This window comes from Diachasmimorpha longicaudata, chromosome 19 (genome assembly GCF_034640455.1).
Source record: "Diachasmimorpha longicaudata isolate KC_UGA_2023 chromosome 19, iyDiaLong2, whole genome shotgun sequence".
Lineage (NCBI taxonomy): Eukaryota > Metazoa > Arthropoda > Insecta > Hymenoptera > Braconidae > Diachasmimorpha > Diachasmimorpha longicaudata.
Window position 1 is genome coordinate 64,428 of NC_087243.1, and position 17,772 is coordinate 82,199.

General features: G+C 34.5%; 2 protein-coding genes across 4 annotated transcripts; both read left to right on the top strand.

Annotated features, from left to right (window-relative positions):
* Positions 1 to 959: 959 nt before the first annotated feature.
* Positions 960 to 7,006, top strand: LOC135171188 (uncharacterized). 3 transcript variants are annotated; one of them, XM_064137570.1, is made up of 6 exons: positions 1,463 to 1,692; positions 2,309 to 2,382; positions 5,287 to 5,582; positions 5,669 to 5,892; positions 6,024 to 6,487; positions 6,631 to 7,006. In XM_064137570.1, the coding sequence occupies exons 4-6, from the start codon at positions 5,799 to 5,801 to the stop codon at positions 7,000 to 7,002; spliced, it is 930 nt and encodes a 309-aa protein (XP_063993640.1). In that variant the 5' UTR covers positions 1,463 to 1,692; positions 2,309 to 2,382; positions 5,287 to 5,582; positions 5,669 to 5,798; the 3' UTR covers positions 7,003 to 7,006. The 3 variants fall into 3 exon arrangements, with proteins under 3 accessions (XP_063993641.1, XP_063993640.1, XP_063993638.1); XM_064137571.1 differs by lacking the exons at positions 1,463 to 1,692; positions 2,309 to 2,382 and adding an exon at positions 960 to 1,172; XM_064137568.1 differs by lacking the exon at positions 2,309 to 2,382.
* A 6,953-nt stretch (positions 7,007 to 13,959) lies between these two features.
* LOC135171363 (ATP-dependent DNA helicase pif1-like) lies at positions 13,960 to 14,681 on the top strand. The gene is made up of 2 exons (XM_064137847.1): positions 13,960 to 14,516; positions 14,591 to 14,681. Exons 1-2 carry the CDS (start codon positions 13,960 to 13,962, stop codon positions 14,679 to 14,681), a joined length of 648 nt encoding a protein of 215 aa, XP_063993917.1.
* Positions 14,682 to 17,772: the final 3,091 nt, after the last annotated feature.

Consider the following 17,772-nt stretch of genomic DNA (forward strand, 5'->3'; position numbering starts at 1 on the left):
CAATATTCTTGTGATAATGTATCCAAAAGCGTATGTCTATCATAAAGCTAATCGGTATTATATCGCATGCATGTGTTGTCTGCTTCATCGGAAACGAATTTCGTAAGACCTCATGACCACGTGACTCATTTTAAGACCGAAATTGTCTGTCTGAAGAGAATGCGGCGCTTTGGTACTAATAAGATTTTAATTCCGTCTATTATTGGGTTCTTTATTCAATTTGAGAATGGAATGAAATACTACATTCAATGTTTGCATTGATACTTCGTCGGCTTCATTGAAACTGACTGCGTTGGTTGACTTACCATTTTTGCGTATTCATTACACATTTTGAATTACTCAATATTGCGTTATATGAAATTCAAAAGTGAGTGATATGCACTAGATTTGAGAGTAATTGCTCATTGAAACGAAAAATATGCAACAACAAGTTTGCAGTAATAAATGTCTAGAATTATTTATTTTCAATTTTTCATCAAATTAACTGAATCCATTCCGATTTGAATGCATTCACTTCTAGTGTTGTGCGGAAATGATATCAACAGTGAGTCGATGCAATGCAAAGCGTAAGTATAACAATGATCATTATGTCCTGTTTGCGTTTTTAGTTTACTCGTTTCTAATAAATTCATTGTCTTTTTCTCCTGATGTTTTTCTAAATTAAAGATTGCACTTTAATTTCAAGAGATCGTACTATTCTTACGTTGAAATAGAATTCTTTAGAAATGAACGAATTCCTCCTATCGGATAACTCATGGGCTAGTAAAAAAGAGAACGATTCCTGTAGAGAATATTCAAGTTCATTTCAAAAATATCTCTTTTTTGAAACGATTTGTCGCACTGTGGATAGATTCGATGCTGGTCACTACGGAAAGGGGGGCGGGGGGTGAGGCGATTTGAGCGCCCTGAAATTCGACAGCTTCCACACTATGTGGCCACGATGCCAGGGTGAACACGTTAGTCAGTATCGAATGTGAATTCAGTTTGCGTGAACGTTTTCCTTCTCAATCTTTCATAATTAAGTTGATAAAGTCTAGAGATTACAATCGAAAAATAGGTGTAATTATAAAGCAAATATAGCTTCCCGGGTTTTTTAGTTTCGAATAATTCGCTACGTTACCGAAATTATTCCGATTTCAAGGATTAAGTGATAGTTCGAGTGTTTTTACGTGGTGAGTTCGATTGTTCTCGAATAATTTCTCATCAATTAATTCCAGATAATCAATCAATTAATTCTAATTCTTCATGAAAAAGACAATGTTTATCACTAACAAAAAGAATTACAAGAAATGAGAAATTTCCGTTGTGAATATTCAAGTTCGTTTCGAAAATATCTCTTTTTTGAAACGATTTGTCGCACTGTGGATAGATTCGATGCTGGTCACTACGGTAAGGGGGGCGGGGGGGTGAGGCGATTTGAGCGCCCTGAAATTCGACAGCTTCCACACTATGTGGCCACGATGCCAGGGTGAACACGTTAGTCAGTATCGAATGTGAATTCAGTTTGCGTGAACGTTTTCCTTCTCAATCTTTCATAATTAAGTTGATAAAGTCTAGACATTACAAACGAAAAATAGGTGTAATTATAAAGCAAATATAGCTTGCCAGGTTTTTTAGTTTCGAATAATTCGCTACGTTACCCAAATTATTCCGATTTCAAGGATTAAGTGATAGTTCGAGTCTTTTTACGTGGTGAGTTCGATTGTTCTGGAATAATTTCTAATCAATTAATTCCAGATAATCAATCAATTAATTCTAATTCTTCATGAAAAAAAAAACAATGTTTATCACTAACAAAAAGAATTACAAGAAATGAGAAATTTCCGTTGTGAATAGTCGTGAAAAAAATCTTACTGACGCAAGGCTATACTCTCTCGGGAAAAAACATGTTGGTTTTGAATGGATTGCATCCACACTATGAAAACCAAGATTGACCGAATGCAATTAATTCGAAATCAAAACGGTTTGTTCCAAGAGAATATTATTTTAGTATGGAAGAAAATGAAACCTCGATATTCACTTTTTCTGATCGCATTCCTGCGCGGACTCAACGCTGGCCCGTACGATGGTTCGGAAGGGGGGGGGGGTGTTTACAGACACTCTCCAATGCGAGATACACCCTGTGCAGAGGAAAAAAAAATACTGGGCTCGGAGAAGTTTATTTTTCAACAGTCGCAAACAGAATGTTATTGAACTAAATGATTATACTGTTGGAATGAACCTTTTTGATTTTGAATTGACTGACATCGAAACTTTGTACGAAAATGTGATTTGTTATCTATTCCCAGAAGTATATATAATTTTTTAGCGGTCTCATGACTCATACCACGAAAAATCACCTGAAGTCTTACGAACCTGAGGATTGTGTTGATTTTTTCAGACGTGAGTGGCAAAAATTCATCGAAAATTCATCAATATATAAAATTATCCATTATTTTGTTCGCTGATATTCCACAAGGGAGAAAGGGTAGTTGTCCGTTGGTAGTGAGAGGGACGGGGGGCGAAATTTCCGGAGAACCACACTTAGAAAAGAGGAGTAGATGACATGCATCAAACTATATCAGTAGATGACATAGTTTGACTACAATTTTGTCATCTTCTTAGACTCTCCTGAAACCGCCTTTTGGAATTGAAATTTGAAATTGAAATTTGAAATTGAAATTTGAAATTGAAATTTGAAATTGAAATTTGAAATTGAAATTTGAAATTGAAATTTGAAATTGAAATTTGAAATTGAAATTTGAAATTGAAATTTGAAATTGAAATTTGAAATTGAAATTTGAAATTGAAATTTGAAATTGAAATTTGAAATTGAAATTTGAAATTGAAATTTGAAATTGAAATTTGAAATTGAAATTTGAAATTGAAATTTGAAATTGAAATTTGAAATTGAAATTTGAAATTGAAATTTGAAATTGAAATTTGAAATTGAAATTTGAAATTGAAATTTGAAATTGAAATTTGAAATTGAAATTTGAAATTGAAATTTGAAATTGAAATTTGAAATTGAAATTTGAAATTGAAATTTGAAATTGAAATTTGAAATTGAAATTTGAAATTGAAATTTGAAATTGAAATTTGAAATTGAAATTTGAAATTGAAATTTGAAATTGAAATTTGAAATTGAAATTTGAAATTGAAATTTGAAATTGAAATTTGAAATTGAAATTTGAAATTGAAATTTGAAATTGAAATTTGAAATTGAAATTTGAAATTGAAATTTGAAATTGAAATTTGAAATTGAAATTTGAACTTGTAATTTGAACTTGAAATTTGAAATTGAAATTTGAAATTGAAATTTGAAATTGAAATTTGAAATTGAAATTTGAAATTGAAATTTGAAATTGAAATTTGAAATTGAAATTTGAAATTGAAATTTGAAATTGAAATTTGAAATTGAAATTTGAAATTGAAATTTGAAATTGAAATTTGAAATTGAAATTTGAAATTGAAATTTGAAATTGAAATTTGAAATTGAAATTTGAAATTGAAATTTGAAATTGAAATTTGAAATTGAAATTTGAAATTGAAATTTGAAATTTGAAATTGAAATTTGAAATTGAAATTTGAAATTGAAATTTGAAATTGAAATTTGAAATTGAAATTTGAAATTGAAATTTGAAATTGAAATTTGAAATTGAAATTTGAAATTGAAATTTGAAATTGAAATTTGAAATTGAAATTTGAAATTGAAATTTGAAATTGAAATTTGAAATTGAAATTTGAAATTGAAATTTGAAATTGAAATTTGAAATTGAAATTTGAAATTGAAATTTGAAATTGAAATTTGAAATTGAAATTTGAAATTGAAATTTGAAATTGAAATTTGAAATTGAAATTTGAAATTGAAATTTGAAATTGAAATTTGAAATTGAAATTTGAAATTGAAATTTGAAATTGAAATTTGAAATTGAAATTTGAAATTGAAATTTGAAATTGAAATTTGAAATTGAAATTTGAAATTGAAATTTGAAATTGAAATTTGAAATTGAAATTTGAAATTGAAATTTGAAATTGAAATTTGAAATTGAAATTTGAAATTGAAATTTGAAATTGAAATTTGAAATTGAAATTTGAAATTGAAATTTGAAATTGAAATTTGAAATTGAAATTTGAAATTGAAATTTGAAATTGAAATTTGAAATTGAAATTTGAAATTGAAATTTGAAATTGAAATTTGAAATTGAAATTTGAAATTGAAATTTGAAATTGAAATTTGAAATTGAAATTTGAAATTGAAATTTGAAATTGAAATTTGAAATTGAAATTTGAAATTGAAATTTGAAATTGAAATTTGAAATTGAAATTTGAAATTGAAATTTGAAATTGAAATTTGAAATTGAAATTTGAAATTGAAATTTGAAATTGAAATTTGAAATTGAAATTTGAAATTGAAATTTGAAATTGAAATTTGAAATTGAAATTTGAAATTGAAATTTGAAATTGAAATTTGAAATTGAAATTTGAAATTGAAATTTGAAATTGAAATTTGAAATTGAAATTTGAAATTGAAATTTGAAATTGAAATTTGAAATTGAAATTTGAAATTGAAATTTGAAATTGAAATTTGAAATTGAAATTTGAAATTGAAATTTGAAATTGAAATTTGAAATTGAAATTTGAAATTGAAATTTGGAATTGAAATTTGAAATTGAAATTTGAAATTGAAATTTGAAATTGAAATTTGAAATTGAAATTTGAAATTGAAATTTGAAATTGAAATTTGAAATTGAAATTTGAAATTGAAATTTGAAATTGAAATTTGAAATTGAAATTTGAAATTGAAATTTGAAATTGAAATTTGAAATTGAAATTTGAAATTGAAATTTGAAATTGAAATTTGAAATTGAAATTTGAAATTGAAATTTGAAATTGAAATTTGAAATTGAAACGTTTCTACTGGAGTGGAAAAAGATGACGAAATATTAGTCAAACGGCCAAAAAATTCTGTTAGGAGAAATCCGAATTAGTCATTTAATGTAATTATTTCTCAGAATGTGACAAGTCCATTTCCACTTACGAAACCTATATGCAAACAGTACTAATATTCATATTCCTCTCACCGACTAACCGATCTTTATGTTTCTCAATCATCTTCCAGGTGAAGGTATTAATCACAAATTATTGAAAAATTTAAGTTCAGAAAAATTAAAAGAAATTAATTCACATAATATGGCCAATACATCTGAATCATCTGAAATCTCAACAGTAATGTTTTTAATTACGTTTAAATCGTTCAGAAGACCCTTTTCCGCCGTGTATGAATATATCCATTATTAATTGTAGGGTGCTGCGAAGCTCGAGGCATCAGCACAAAATTCTTCAGATAAGGAGAATACTTCTGGAAATATCGCAGAGGTCAAGGAAAATGGACACCAGTATCGGTTGACGAAACAAAAGGGATTCGTAGAGAAGGCTTTATTTTTTGAATTTTTTTCTGTGGAGAGGGTTTTGAAAGCTGATGTTCACGGAGAAAGGATACTCTCTCGATACAAGACTACAAAAGAGTTCTTTCATGCTGAGTCTGCACGCACCAAGATTGCTGAAATCGTAGTAAAAGCTAGTGTAAAGGAGTTACTAAAGTAATTCTGATTCATATACAAAAGCATGTGCTTGAGAGAAACATTGAAAATCAATCTTTGGATTTTATTGTTCATGATTTTTCCAGGTTAGACAAAGAATGCTTGGAACTTTTAGCACGAAAGGTCATCGAGATATTTACTACTGAGGTTCTGGAGATTTATTACATTCCTCCAGTTTCTGGGAACAGCAAGCTGGGAATAAAATCTAAAGGGCCCATGGGAAAAATCCCCAATGCATATCGCAATTTGCAAGCAAAATTGACGAAGCTAGAAAAGGGCCACACAGGCCGAAAACCGGAAGCATCTGCAGGTAATTTAGATTGATGACTATTTATCGAGATGATTGAATAACCAACGATCATTTGGGTGAAACTGTTTTCAATTAACCAAGCTAAAATTCAGTAAATTTCTATAGATGCATTTTTCTCTATTTTTTAATAGTTAGTACCCATGAGGTCTCAGAACAGAAACAGTGGATGCAGGAAAATTCTGAACCCTGGGATTCAGTTGTCACAATTTGGGATGCACTGTATGAAGAACGCGCAGCACATGCACTGAACGCAAAGAATGACATTAATAATTTCATCAACGAATGGCCGATTCTGAAGCTTAACAGAGGACACGAACTAATCCTGAGAGATTTTCCTGCTCCAGAGCTTCAGTTGACTCGTGAGAAATGGGAATTATTCATCAGTGGAATCCAGGCAGTTCGTCCCATTAAAACTCGTGACCAGATGGTAAAAAATTGGATCGAGCTATTGGATCACCCTAACACCAATGAGAACAGTCGAACAGCACTCCAAATTCATCTACTTGCTCAAAACGTCCATCCAAAAAAGAAAATTAATAAAAATTGGAAGCCTTCAATCCCCGATTGCCAGGACAGCATTTTAGTTTCAACGCAGGTAGTTTCCAACATTCTAATCAATGTTTAATCGAAAAAATCTCATGAAATGCTTCATTCATAATTCTAAGAATGCGATAATTCAAGAGCATGCTCGGATTTTCTGGGACAATATTTAGAAAAAGAGATGGTTTTGTGTTTCAGAGCGTACAGACTATTGATGAGGCAGTTGAAGCCAGAGGCATCATTGCAAAAACTCGCAGAACGCTTGTTAAGCCGTTCATTCTCGTGATTGGTAGTACCATCGCATCTGTAACTCATGTCTATGCCTGTCTTGGAGGAGTAAAATACGAAGTGCCAACTGTGCTGCAAGCTCTAGATATTGTCTTCAAAGCTTTCACCCTCTCCAAGATAGACTTCCCTGCAGAAAGCCAGACTATTTGGAGCTTAATCAAGAAAGCCGTTTATGACATCTCAATTGAACCAGATTCAATTGTGGCTGAGATTTGCACGAATCTGGATATACATCACGCTGCAAGTGTTGTAGCAGAAAGGTCACCGGATGCTGATGCATAGGCCTGTTAATAATCACGTTAAGTACTGTAAGCCTTTCGTTTGCAACATCATCATATAATCCACCTTATACACATGAAAAACGCGCATTTTTTCTGTTTGACTGTGAGCTGCGTCATCACCGGAGTTTGATCTTCCTTAGATTTTTTTTACTGCGATATTGGATTTGAAGATTTAGTCTCTTCAACTCCATGGGTGCTATAAGAGGCCAATGAATATAATATTCAGATGATATGAAATTATTAAAGGTTTATTAGATTAAGAATATTACTTGCGTGGTAATAACCACGCACATCTCTATCTTATAAAAAGACTCGATATTTCATAAGTGAGCCAAGTCACCGATAATTAAATCTGTTCTCCCTCGAAAAGATTTAAAATGAATGCTCCCATCTTTCCATGTCCTCTCTGTTCTGAAGAACTCAGCAAACCCGATCTACTCATTCTACATGTGAAATGCATCCATAATACTACTCACGGAAGATTTTATTGTCCATATTCGTCTTGTGCTTCATCATTCAGCACGATCTATAGTTATAAATCGCATTTACAAAAAATACACGCAATTGATGAATTTAATAAAACGAGATTTGCCTCGAAGTCCAGTACAATTCCTACGGATTACAAAAATACAGCAGAATTATTTCAATTGTCCATTCTTGAATCTGAAAAGAACGACTCGAGTGATGCAAACGATGGTTTACTCCCACCCAGTTCATTCGGTAATTTCGAAAAAAATTCAGAAGAGTCATCGAATGATTTCAGTTTAGTTGACAATTTTTTAGATAGAGTCGAAGCAAGACAATCACGTGCAGCTGCAGATTTAGCATGCAAGTTATATGCCGATAATTCATTAAACAGAGCGACGGCTCATAAAATTTTGAACATTATCGATGAATATCAAGCAACAACAATTAAAACAATTCGAGAAAGTCATCAGTTCTCCAATTGTCCAGACTCTTCAAAACTTAATATGATCCTTAATATCCTTGAAAATTCTTTATTCGAGTTCAGCACAGAGTATCGATCATTTGAATATTTAAAAAAAAACGGTTCTCTTGTTTCCCCCGAGACAATGCACATAGAGTCATCACTTAATCAAGGTAAAAAAAAATTACAGCCTAAAATATTGAAAAGTACTTTTGAATTTATTTCGATGAAAACAGTTTTAAAGAAATTTCTAGAGCTGCCCCGTGTTTATCAATCCGTCATGAAATCAATCGATGCTACTGATTACCCTGACAATGAAATTTCATCGATGATACAAGGGGATGTGTGGAAACAGATTCAAGGGCGATTTCGAGATAAAAAAGTTGTAAGGAGATTTTGCTGGGGCTTTCGCCCAGCGAGAATTCCAAACGTTCTAGAGCCGTCTCTATCGCTCTTTTATTGGGCGCCAGCCAAACCTTCACGGGAGGTTCAACGAAAACCGGCCTCTGGGGAAATATCGTCTACCCAGAGGACTTTTGTGGCCGGACAATGAATTGCCCAGCTAACGTCAGCGTGATACGGTAGAGTGGGCGAGGTCCACCTGGAGTATTCTCTTTACTTAACAACCGCCGGTATTTCAGGCGGCGTCACACACTTGACAGCGGCAGTGCGTTAGGAATGAAAATTCCTCTTTTCCTGGAGAAGCCTCTCAGCTCCTCCAGCCTTCTTCCCCAGGACTTTTCAGTGCTGGAGGATCCAAGAATTCACTGCGAATCAGCCGGGACTCCTCAGAGCCTGGGACGTCGAAAGGCTGATCTAAACCAGAGCAGAACACTGTTACCTACTCCTGATCACCCACACTTTCAACCACCAGTTACCGCTTCAGTCATCGCGAGTCACCGTCTCCGGGTACTCGAACATCGGCATATGGCCGGGTCGACAGGAGGATTACTTCTACTCCAGACCCACGGGTCCACATGCTCGACATTTGTTTCGCCGAGCCGGATAACCCCGGAAACAACAAAGTCGTCACTTAGAGTTCCGAGAAACTCTTATTTCTTATGGGGGGAATGCAGGGCATTCCCCTTCGCTCGCCATCAGCGGTTCTTCACCTGACGACGTGGGACTCTCGCCCCCTTTCCGAGGCCTTTACAAGCCATTGTGCCACATCATACTCGGGAGAAGCCTTTCCGAACCTCTCACTTCGAGCGTCCGTTCTCGACTGACTCGAGATCTCCTAGGGCGGTTGCCTCCTAGTCTGAATATCTCAGCGGCGATAGGTCATTCCGTTACCCTATCCCACCAATCAACTCGACGGGATCACGGAGGGACCAGACTTTAAACACTGGTACTACATTTTACCCTAGGCTACCCCGACATAGCCTATAGAGTCGCCCATCTGGAATCCCAGTACGTCGGGCCATTTTCCCCTAAACACAGCTGGGCGAGCTCTACTACGGCGACAGTCTATTAACGTCCTCCAGACTATCGAGTGCACGGTTTCACCCAACCGTACGCCTCTATGTCTTTCATTGGTTCGTGGTTCTCTATTCTTTCATCTCGGGTTTATTCAACCACTGTTAGATGTCTCTTCTCATATGATTATTCATTGAGATATCTCTTTAAGGGGATTTCAACCCGTAACGAGAAAATCTCGTTACAAAGTAATCCCACTAAATCTCTTCTCAGACGCGTATGAGACGAATAATCCCTTAGGTAGTCACCGCGGTTTGAAAAAGCTCAACGGAGTGTATTACTCCATCAGTTGCCTTCCCCCAGAATTCTCAAGCCATTTAGAAAATTCATTCTTGGCACAACTAAATCTTGATAAGGATTCTGCAAAATTTGGGAATAAAGTTCTTTTTACTCAGTTGATTCAAGAGTTACAGGACTTGGCAGATGAGGGGATTGTGCTGAATATTGATGGTGAAAACAAAAGGGTTAATTTCGCAATAGCAAGGATTATAGGGGATAATTTGGGTTTGAATGCCCTGCTGGGCTTTCAAACTAGTTTCAACGCATTTTAGTGGTGTAGAATTTCTGAAACAAGCAAAACAGAGAGTGAGACACAATGTACTGAAAGGAAAGCCTCATTGCGTACCCCTCAAAAATACCAGAAAGATGTTGCTAGTCGTTCTCACGGTGTTAAGGAAGAATGCATTTTCCATCCAGTAATAGGTAATATTTGTGATTTTCCAACACTAGATCCCACACACGACATTAATGAAGGCATTGCTCGTTACGAAATAGGTTCAATATTGCGAGATCTAATTGTCATAAAGAAATATTTCACTCTTAATGATTTAAATGAAAGGCTCTCAAACATAAATGTAGATCTCTCAAATGAAATCAACATCCCTCCTTCTATCTCTATAAAACAAATTAAAAAAGGTTACATTACTCTGTCAGCATCAGAAATGGGATTTCTAATATTAAACTTGCGTGTACTCGTTGGTGACTACGTACCTAAAAATAATAAAGCATGGAAATTGTATCAAATGTTGAGGCAAATTTATTGTTCTGTAATGGCGCCCTTTTTCACCTTTAAATCTTTGCAACCATTGAAACATCTAATTACAAAACATCACAAAATATATCGCCAGCTGTATGGAAACTTGAAACCCAAACACCATTTCCTACTTCATTATCCTTCAGCTATGAAAAAATTGGGTCCCTTACGTTATGTCAGCACGATTCGTTACGAAGCTAAACATAAAGAGTTCAAACAAGAGGCAAACATTGTCACAACTCGAGTAAATATAGCACATACCCTCGCTCAAAAACATCAACTCCGCCTGGCTTATAGATTTTATCTGATTATTTTTCCCACCCAAATTTCAGCCAATAGAATTGCACCATTTGTTGATATTTTGTATAGCCTACCTCGAATATCAGCGATAATTTTTTGAATATTTTGGTAAACAAACGACACTTAACCAAATAAACCTCTTTTCATGTCATGGCACAATTCTCTTGGCCGAAATTTGGATAGGAAAAATAATCCCCTGAATACCACTCGAGCTTCAAAATTATAGAATATTTCCCTCTAGGTTCCCTGCATACAAATGAAGTCGTCAAGTTTTTCATGAAAAATCACTCGTGCTTCGCACTCGTGATTTTTTAGCCTGAAAAACTTGACTCCTTCATTTGTTTGCAACGAATCTATCGGGAAATATTCGATAATTTTGAACCACTTGTGGTATTATATGTGAATAAACCAATGATGAATGTCATAACATTGGGTAAAAAATTCAATTACCATTTAAAATCGTTTGAGGACCTCCAGTTTTTCAGTCACGCTCTTCCTGAAGGCATTAAGGATAACATTAGTGTATTATCCTGGGTTAAATATGACGGTACTTTGTACAGAGAGGACATGGCAGTATGCCTTGGAGAGAAAGATAATCTTCCATCATTTTCGAAAATAAAATATATTTTTCAATCAGAAGAAGAAATTTATATGGTAGTTCGGGTGTTAAACACTGTCAGAATGCTTGAACACATTCAAGCCTATCAAGTAATTGTAAGTGATAATTGGCACGCAATTAGGAAGAATGATTTGGCTAGTCACGTCACTCACATAATTTTTTCTCTACCTTGTGGTACATCTGTAATTTCATGTATCTGATTGTCATGCTCTCTCAAAAAATTTCAGTTCTTGTATTTTATATTTCTTCGAGCCTGATTCCAGTAGATTCTGGAAAATCATTTTTTTGCATCGAACATTAAGTCTCATGATTCCCTCAGACGGAGAGAAACTTACCTATAAGCTAACATTGTTAAAATACTGTTCGTTAGTTTAACATTATGATATTGGTAAAGTGTTTATGTGAACCTCAGTGAATGAGGAGAAGGGGTGATAATAAATATAAAAATATAAAGTTTAAAATGTAAAATAACATTCTATTCAAAGAAGGATTCAATTAATAAAATTTTATTAAATAACGAGTTTATTGTGTTGAGTATTCATTTGTATTAATAAGATCCAAGATAGAATCGATCGTGATGAATCTTCTGCTTAATACAAATAGGATCGGACAGAACTACATCTTTTCCAGGTTTAATTGATAAAATTTCTAAGTAAAATATTCATGCATTCCATCTATAAAATACCGGGTTAATCCAGAAATGAAAATACATTCTCTCAAAACTGGAAAAGTGTTCGTTGACCGAAAGAACTGTTCAATTAATATATTAGGAATTCCTTCCAGTATGAAACCAATTCGTACATCGAGTAAAATGTTTTCACGCACTCGTATCGATTATTGGATTAAATGTGAATAAATTTAAACTCTCAAATTAATACTAGAAACTGAAATGATGTTTTCTGTCCATGAAATATTATCAACTACATCTGAAATGATAGTCAACCGCGATGGGTGAGTTGGCATGTCATCCAGATGGGGGATCGAATCAATTGAAATAAAATCACATTGAAAATAAGTCAATATCGTCACTGATCAAATTGGAATAGTTTCGCTTCTATCGTATTCTATCTGGTGGAAGAAATATGAATTAACTTTTGCAATATTTCATGCTTACCAATCCCGATATAATATCTCAGATCCAATCACTTACTCATTTGTATCCATTTTCTGTCTTTTTCACTTCATAAGCAGGGATTTTAATGCTTTATAAAGACTCAATTGATTTGAAGTGAATGGTGACGGAAACATAAAAAAATCTGAGTATTTGGAGAAAACAGCGGCTATTCTCAAAACGATAACGGATTGGAGTAATACATTAATTTTTTTTATCACATAATTTTCGAGTTCCATCTATCGAGGAATTGGTCAGGATGAAACTGAAAGTTTAACGAGGAATATTATAATTGTACAACTGGAAACCGCAAATCCAAATGGATGTCTTTGGGTTGCAATGCGATTTCGTTTTACGACTATACGATGCGAGAAAGTTTTGTTTCAATGCAATAATTTCTATTTCCTAGAATTTTTTTTTCTCAGTGTAATATATACAAGCAGCCGACAGCAGTTATGCCATTGTAGAAAAGTTCTTGAAATGTATGGGTATATTTTTTTGCAATCAATAAATTGATGGCAAGCTTCCGAATGCGTTTTACAATATGGCCAGTCAATTCTGAGATATTCCACACAATTATTTTACACTAAACATTGAATACCTCCGAGACTAATCTGTCAATTATGCTCATTTTCAATGCCATCGATTGTAGCGATAAATGTAAAATCTAGTTAAAATTTCAAGCTAATAGTTCGATTTTTGCGCGGGTGAGGAGATGAACAACGATTTGAACAGAAAAATGAAAAATCTAAATATCTCAAAAACGCTGTATGGGCCAGTATATATGTTTCAATTGATTATAATAGAGGACATCAGGGCGAAAATTTTCATATGAAAAAAAACGAATTCGATAGAGTCAATTGTGAGATATTCCACGTAATTGTTTTACACTTAAAATTGAACATCTCCGAAACTAATTGTTCAAATAAACTCATTTTCAATACCACGAGCTGTAGTGACAAACGGACAATCTCATCGAAATTTTAAGTTAATAGCTCGATTTTTGCGCGGGTGAGAGGAAATTGGGTGGGACTAATGAGGGAAAAAAATAATTCAACACAAATACTTCTTAGTTCAAGGAAATTTTATTTCCACCATTTAATAAATAAATGCTATTCAATAAAAAAAAATTTGAATGGGACGCCTTGGGTCCTCCTGGCTCCGCTCTTCGTTGGAGATCACGTCCGTCACGATGTCCGTCGTCGTGGACGCCCGAACGTCCACGACCGCGTCCGTTGCCACGGGCAGCCCAACGTTCGCGATCATTGCTGAAATGGCCGCCGTGAGCCCTCTCTGCAGGCCTCCGACCACGTCCACCACCTCGCCCAGCGTGGATGAGCCGCCAATAAAACATCATATAAAACATCGCTAACTCCGTTTCAGATATTTCTTAGCGGCTCTGCAGGAGTTGGAAAGAGCACAGTTATCAAGACCCTATATCAATTGATAACTAACTGATTTTATAAATTGCCAGGCGGGAATATGGATCAAATGATAGTACTCTTGTGCGCTCCGTCAGGCAATGTCGCTTTTCTCATCAATGGTATTACTTTACATACAGCGTTTTCATTGCCATGTCAACAATTCGGCAGCAATATATGGGAATTATCAAGTGATGTAGCTAATACCATACGTGAAAAATTGGCAAAATTACAACTTATCATAATCGATGAAATTTCAATGGTAGCCAGCACAGTATTTGGCTTTATTGACACGCGCATGCGACAAATGAAAGGCGTCAATGAGCCTTTCGGAGGCGTTTCGGTATTGGCAGTAGGTGATCTGAATCAATTACCTCCTGTACTAGATAAACCGGTGTACCAAATGTCGAAGAAAAATGAAATGGCAGGTTTTTTCGTCATCAATCCATTTTGGGCACCATTTCAATGTCATGAATCGACGGAAATCATGCGACAAAAAGATGACTTGCCGTTCATAAATGCGCTGAACAATTTAGCCCATGGGAAAATGACTGTCGAAGATATTTCATTCATCAGAACGAAAGAAGTAATGCATGATACTGATGTACCGGCAACAGCAATAAGATTGTATGCCACAAGAGCAAACGTAGCTCATTAAAATTCACGATAAATTGCAGAATGTGCAAATGAACTTTTTATAGCCGATGCCGAAAATATATTCACAAAAAATACAGCGGAACAGATGAAGAAATTAATCATCCAATGTTTACGTACAGATCAAGGCACAAATGATTTATCGGCAAAAATTCAATTGAAAGTCGATATAAAATAAATGATAACAAATAATATTGATGTTGAAGATGGACTAGTGAACGGAGCATGTGGTATCTTGAAATTGATTACATTCAAAGAAAATAGGCACTTCCCAGAAATAATATGGCTAGATTTTCAAACGCCTCGAGTTGGTATCAAAGCAAGGCTACGTTATAGAGACCACTCTTCAGCTGAATACGCATACAGCAGAAAAGTATCAAATTCTTCGGAAACAATTCCCTGTGGTATCTGCTGAAGCAATCACCATTCATAAAAGCCAAGGTCAAACTTATGATAAAATATGCTTAGATTTCGGAAAACGCGAAAGACGAACTCAACAAATGCTATATGTTGCGCTTAGTCGAGTGCTGAAGCTAAGTGGTTTGTACATCTTGGGGAAACTAGCCCTACCTGAATCTTGTTATGCAATGAAGATCATGAGCCCCGCTCTAGTCGAACTGACTCGTTTGAGAAACTATAAACGATTAATGCTATCGTACAATAATTTACTTGGTGAATGCACCATGAAAATTGCGTATCAAAATATTGGTACATTGAAGTCCAAACTACCCCATATATTGAACGATGAGTGGTTTCTGAGGAATGACATATTGATCTTCAGTGAAACGTTGGCTAAAAATAATGATGACTTGAATATTCCGAATTATAACATAGGCTATAGGTCAACGTATAGTCCGAAAAGCCGAGGTTTAATCCTTTACATTCAAGACCATTTGAAAGTTCAGAATATTACTTGTCACCAGGAAAACACGGTGGATTCGAGCATGGAAGGGATCCTTCTAGAAGTAGAAGACATTTATATCATAAGTGGCTACAAATCACCGAAAGCCCCAAAACAGATCTTTGAATCAGTTATCGGAAGACTTATGGAACAAATTCCCAAAGGCAGGAGTGTATTAATTCTAGGTGATTTTAATTATAATGTATACAACCACAAAGAAGAAACTTATAATCATTTAATTGATTATATGAATAAATACACGCTGGAAACAAAATTGAGCCCTTACGGTGTGACGACAGAATTAAATACCCAAATTGACGTCGTGTTTTCGAATATGAGCAATATCTATTGTGGAATTTATGAAACCTACTTCAGTTACCATAAACCCATTTATACCATTTTCAATCCGAAGGAGATTATTTACAACAATGACAGGGAAGGACCTTTGATAACCTCTAATTATGAGGAGAATAATAAGATTCTTGCAAATAAAAATGACAATGGCAGAGTCAATAATACCAACACTAATGATAGCTCAATGAGACCAATCACTAATAATGATCATGAAGCCGAAAAAAATAACTATATAGCTCGCCTAAACGAGAATGCTCCCCATGAACAATATAGCGAAGATGTATATAAATTCGCTTTATCAGCAGAGCAATGCCACAAAATTAAAAAACATAATTTTTACGTACAGCATAGACATATAAATTTATTCCAAGAAATAATGGATAAGACATAAAATCAACGTGCAGTCAGTAATCTTGCGCAAGACATCGGCTATGTCGGTGAATCTGTGCGTAATTTGAAGAGAATTCAAAGATATAAAAGTAATATTCAAATTCTACATACTCATAGAACGGTCAGTAACTCAATAAGCCATTGGATTTGTACAAAGGCCGATGGCAAAGGAACTATACATGTGTACGAGCTCCAATAGTAAACATTTGAATCAGGATCAAATCGAGTATTTGAACGCGATATATAGATATAAGAAAAAATACATATTTCACAAAGTCCAAAATCAAACAAATGACATCAATTATGGTGCATTTGCCATTTATTTTGCGATCTTATTATGTTATAGTCAAGACCCAGAAGAAGCCCAAATTTATCGTGTGGATTCCCTGCGTAATCACATATCAAAGATTTTACTTAATCGACAATTACATACTTTACCCAATACTGATGACATTACTGGGACAATGGTAGATAATCCTCACAGTAACGAACAAACAAATAACTCCACTTATAGTATAAATAAATGTGAGACAGTTGCGCAAAGAAGGCAGAACCAAGACTATGAGTATAATTTCGCCTTGACTATAGACGAATGTCACGAAGTTGAAGGACTGATTAATTACATACACGATAAACATGTCAATTTATTCCACGAAATAATAAATAAAGCATTAGATGAACGCAGAATACATAATTTTGCGCAAGACACCGGTTATATAGGAGCATTTTTGAGTAATCTTCAAAGAATTCAAAGACATAAGAGCAATATTCAAATTTTGTATAGTGGCGCAATTGGCATTAACAAAATCGGATGTTGCATACCAATCGTTTATTAATAATATTACCCCAACAAAATAATTATATTTATTGATATTAATTTCGAATGGGAAACATGGACACTTCGCGATGAAAAAATGGAAAATTGGTTTTTGAAACGTTATTTCCAAATCACCACCTCGGGGGAATTCCCCAAGAAAAACATCTGCTGAACACTCAAAACTTTTAACATCATCTCGGAACCAGTCCCATCAATTATGTCATAAACAGGGTAAAATTTATTTTCAAAAATCCTTCAGGCACTTTCACAAATCAAGATAAATCGTTCCCTATAAAAAAAAAAGGGTTTCTACCAGAATTTCCCTCGTTCCGCTTATTTTACAGCTTGACCCCTTGCAACCGGTCAGCAAGCTCCTCACAATCCTCGGGACCGCAACGGGACCTGGGAATTCCCCTTATTAAAGACCCAAAGGTCGAAAAGCAAAAACTCTTCTCCTTGCACGCAGACCCTCCTACAGAAACCTCCCACCAATCAGAATTACAATTTTCATCCCTTCTTAAAATTTAGAAAACTAGTTACACCTCTCGGGAAGTAATTGAAGGAGAGTGTAGGAAAAAGAGTTCAGTTCCAAGTAGGAAAACGATCGAACCACATCGCGAGTGTCCAAGTTCTTCCCAAGACTTCTTCTAGAGATTAGCTTCAAAGATCAGAATTGGTCCCATAAAAAAAACCTAGTTCTCTCTATAAACCTGATAACAGTGCAAATGTAAAAAAATTCAACTTGTGATTAAAAAAGGTGAAATCAA

Bases quoted from the DNA above. Each gene is read 5' to 3' on its own strand.
- LOC135171188 (XM_064137571.1), top strand. From the start codon at position 5,799: ATGGGAAAAATCCCCAATGCATATCGCAATTTGCAAGCAAAATTGACG. The intron at 5,893-6,023 runs GTAATTTAGATT...ATTTTTTAATAG, and splicing joins AAAACCGGAAGCATCTGCAG to TTAGTACCCATGAGGTCTCA. The intron at 6,488-6,630 runs GTAGTTTCCAAC...TTTGTGTTTCAG, and splicing joins GCATTTTAGTTTCAACGCAG to AGCGTACAGACTATTGATGA.
- LOC135171363 (XM_064137847.1), top strand. From the start codon at position 13,960: ATGATAGTACTCTTGTGCGCTCCGTCAGGCAATGTCGCTTTTCTCATC. The intron at 14,517-14,590 runs GTATGCCACAAG...AACTTTTTATAG, and splicing joins CCGGCAACAGCAATAAGATT to CCGATGCCGAAAATATATTC.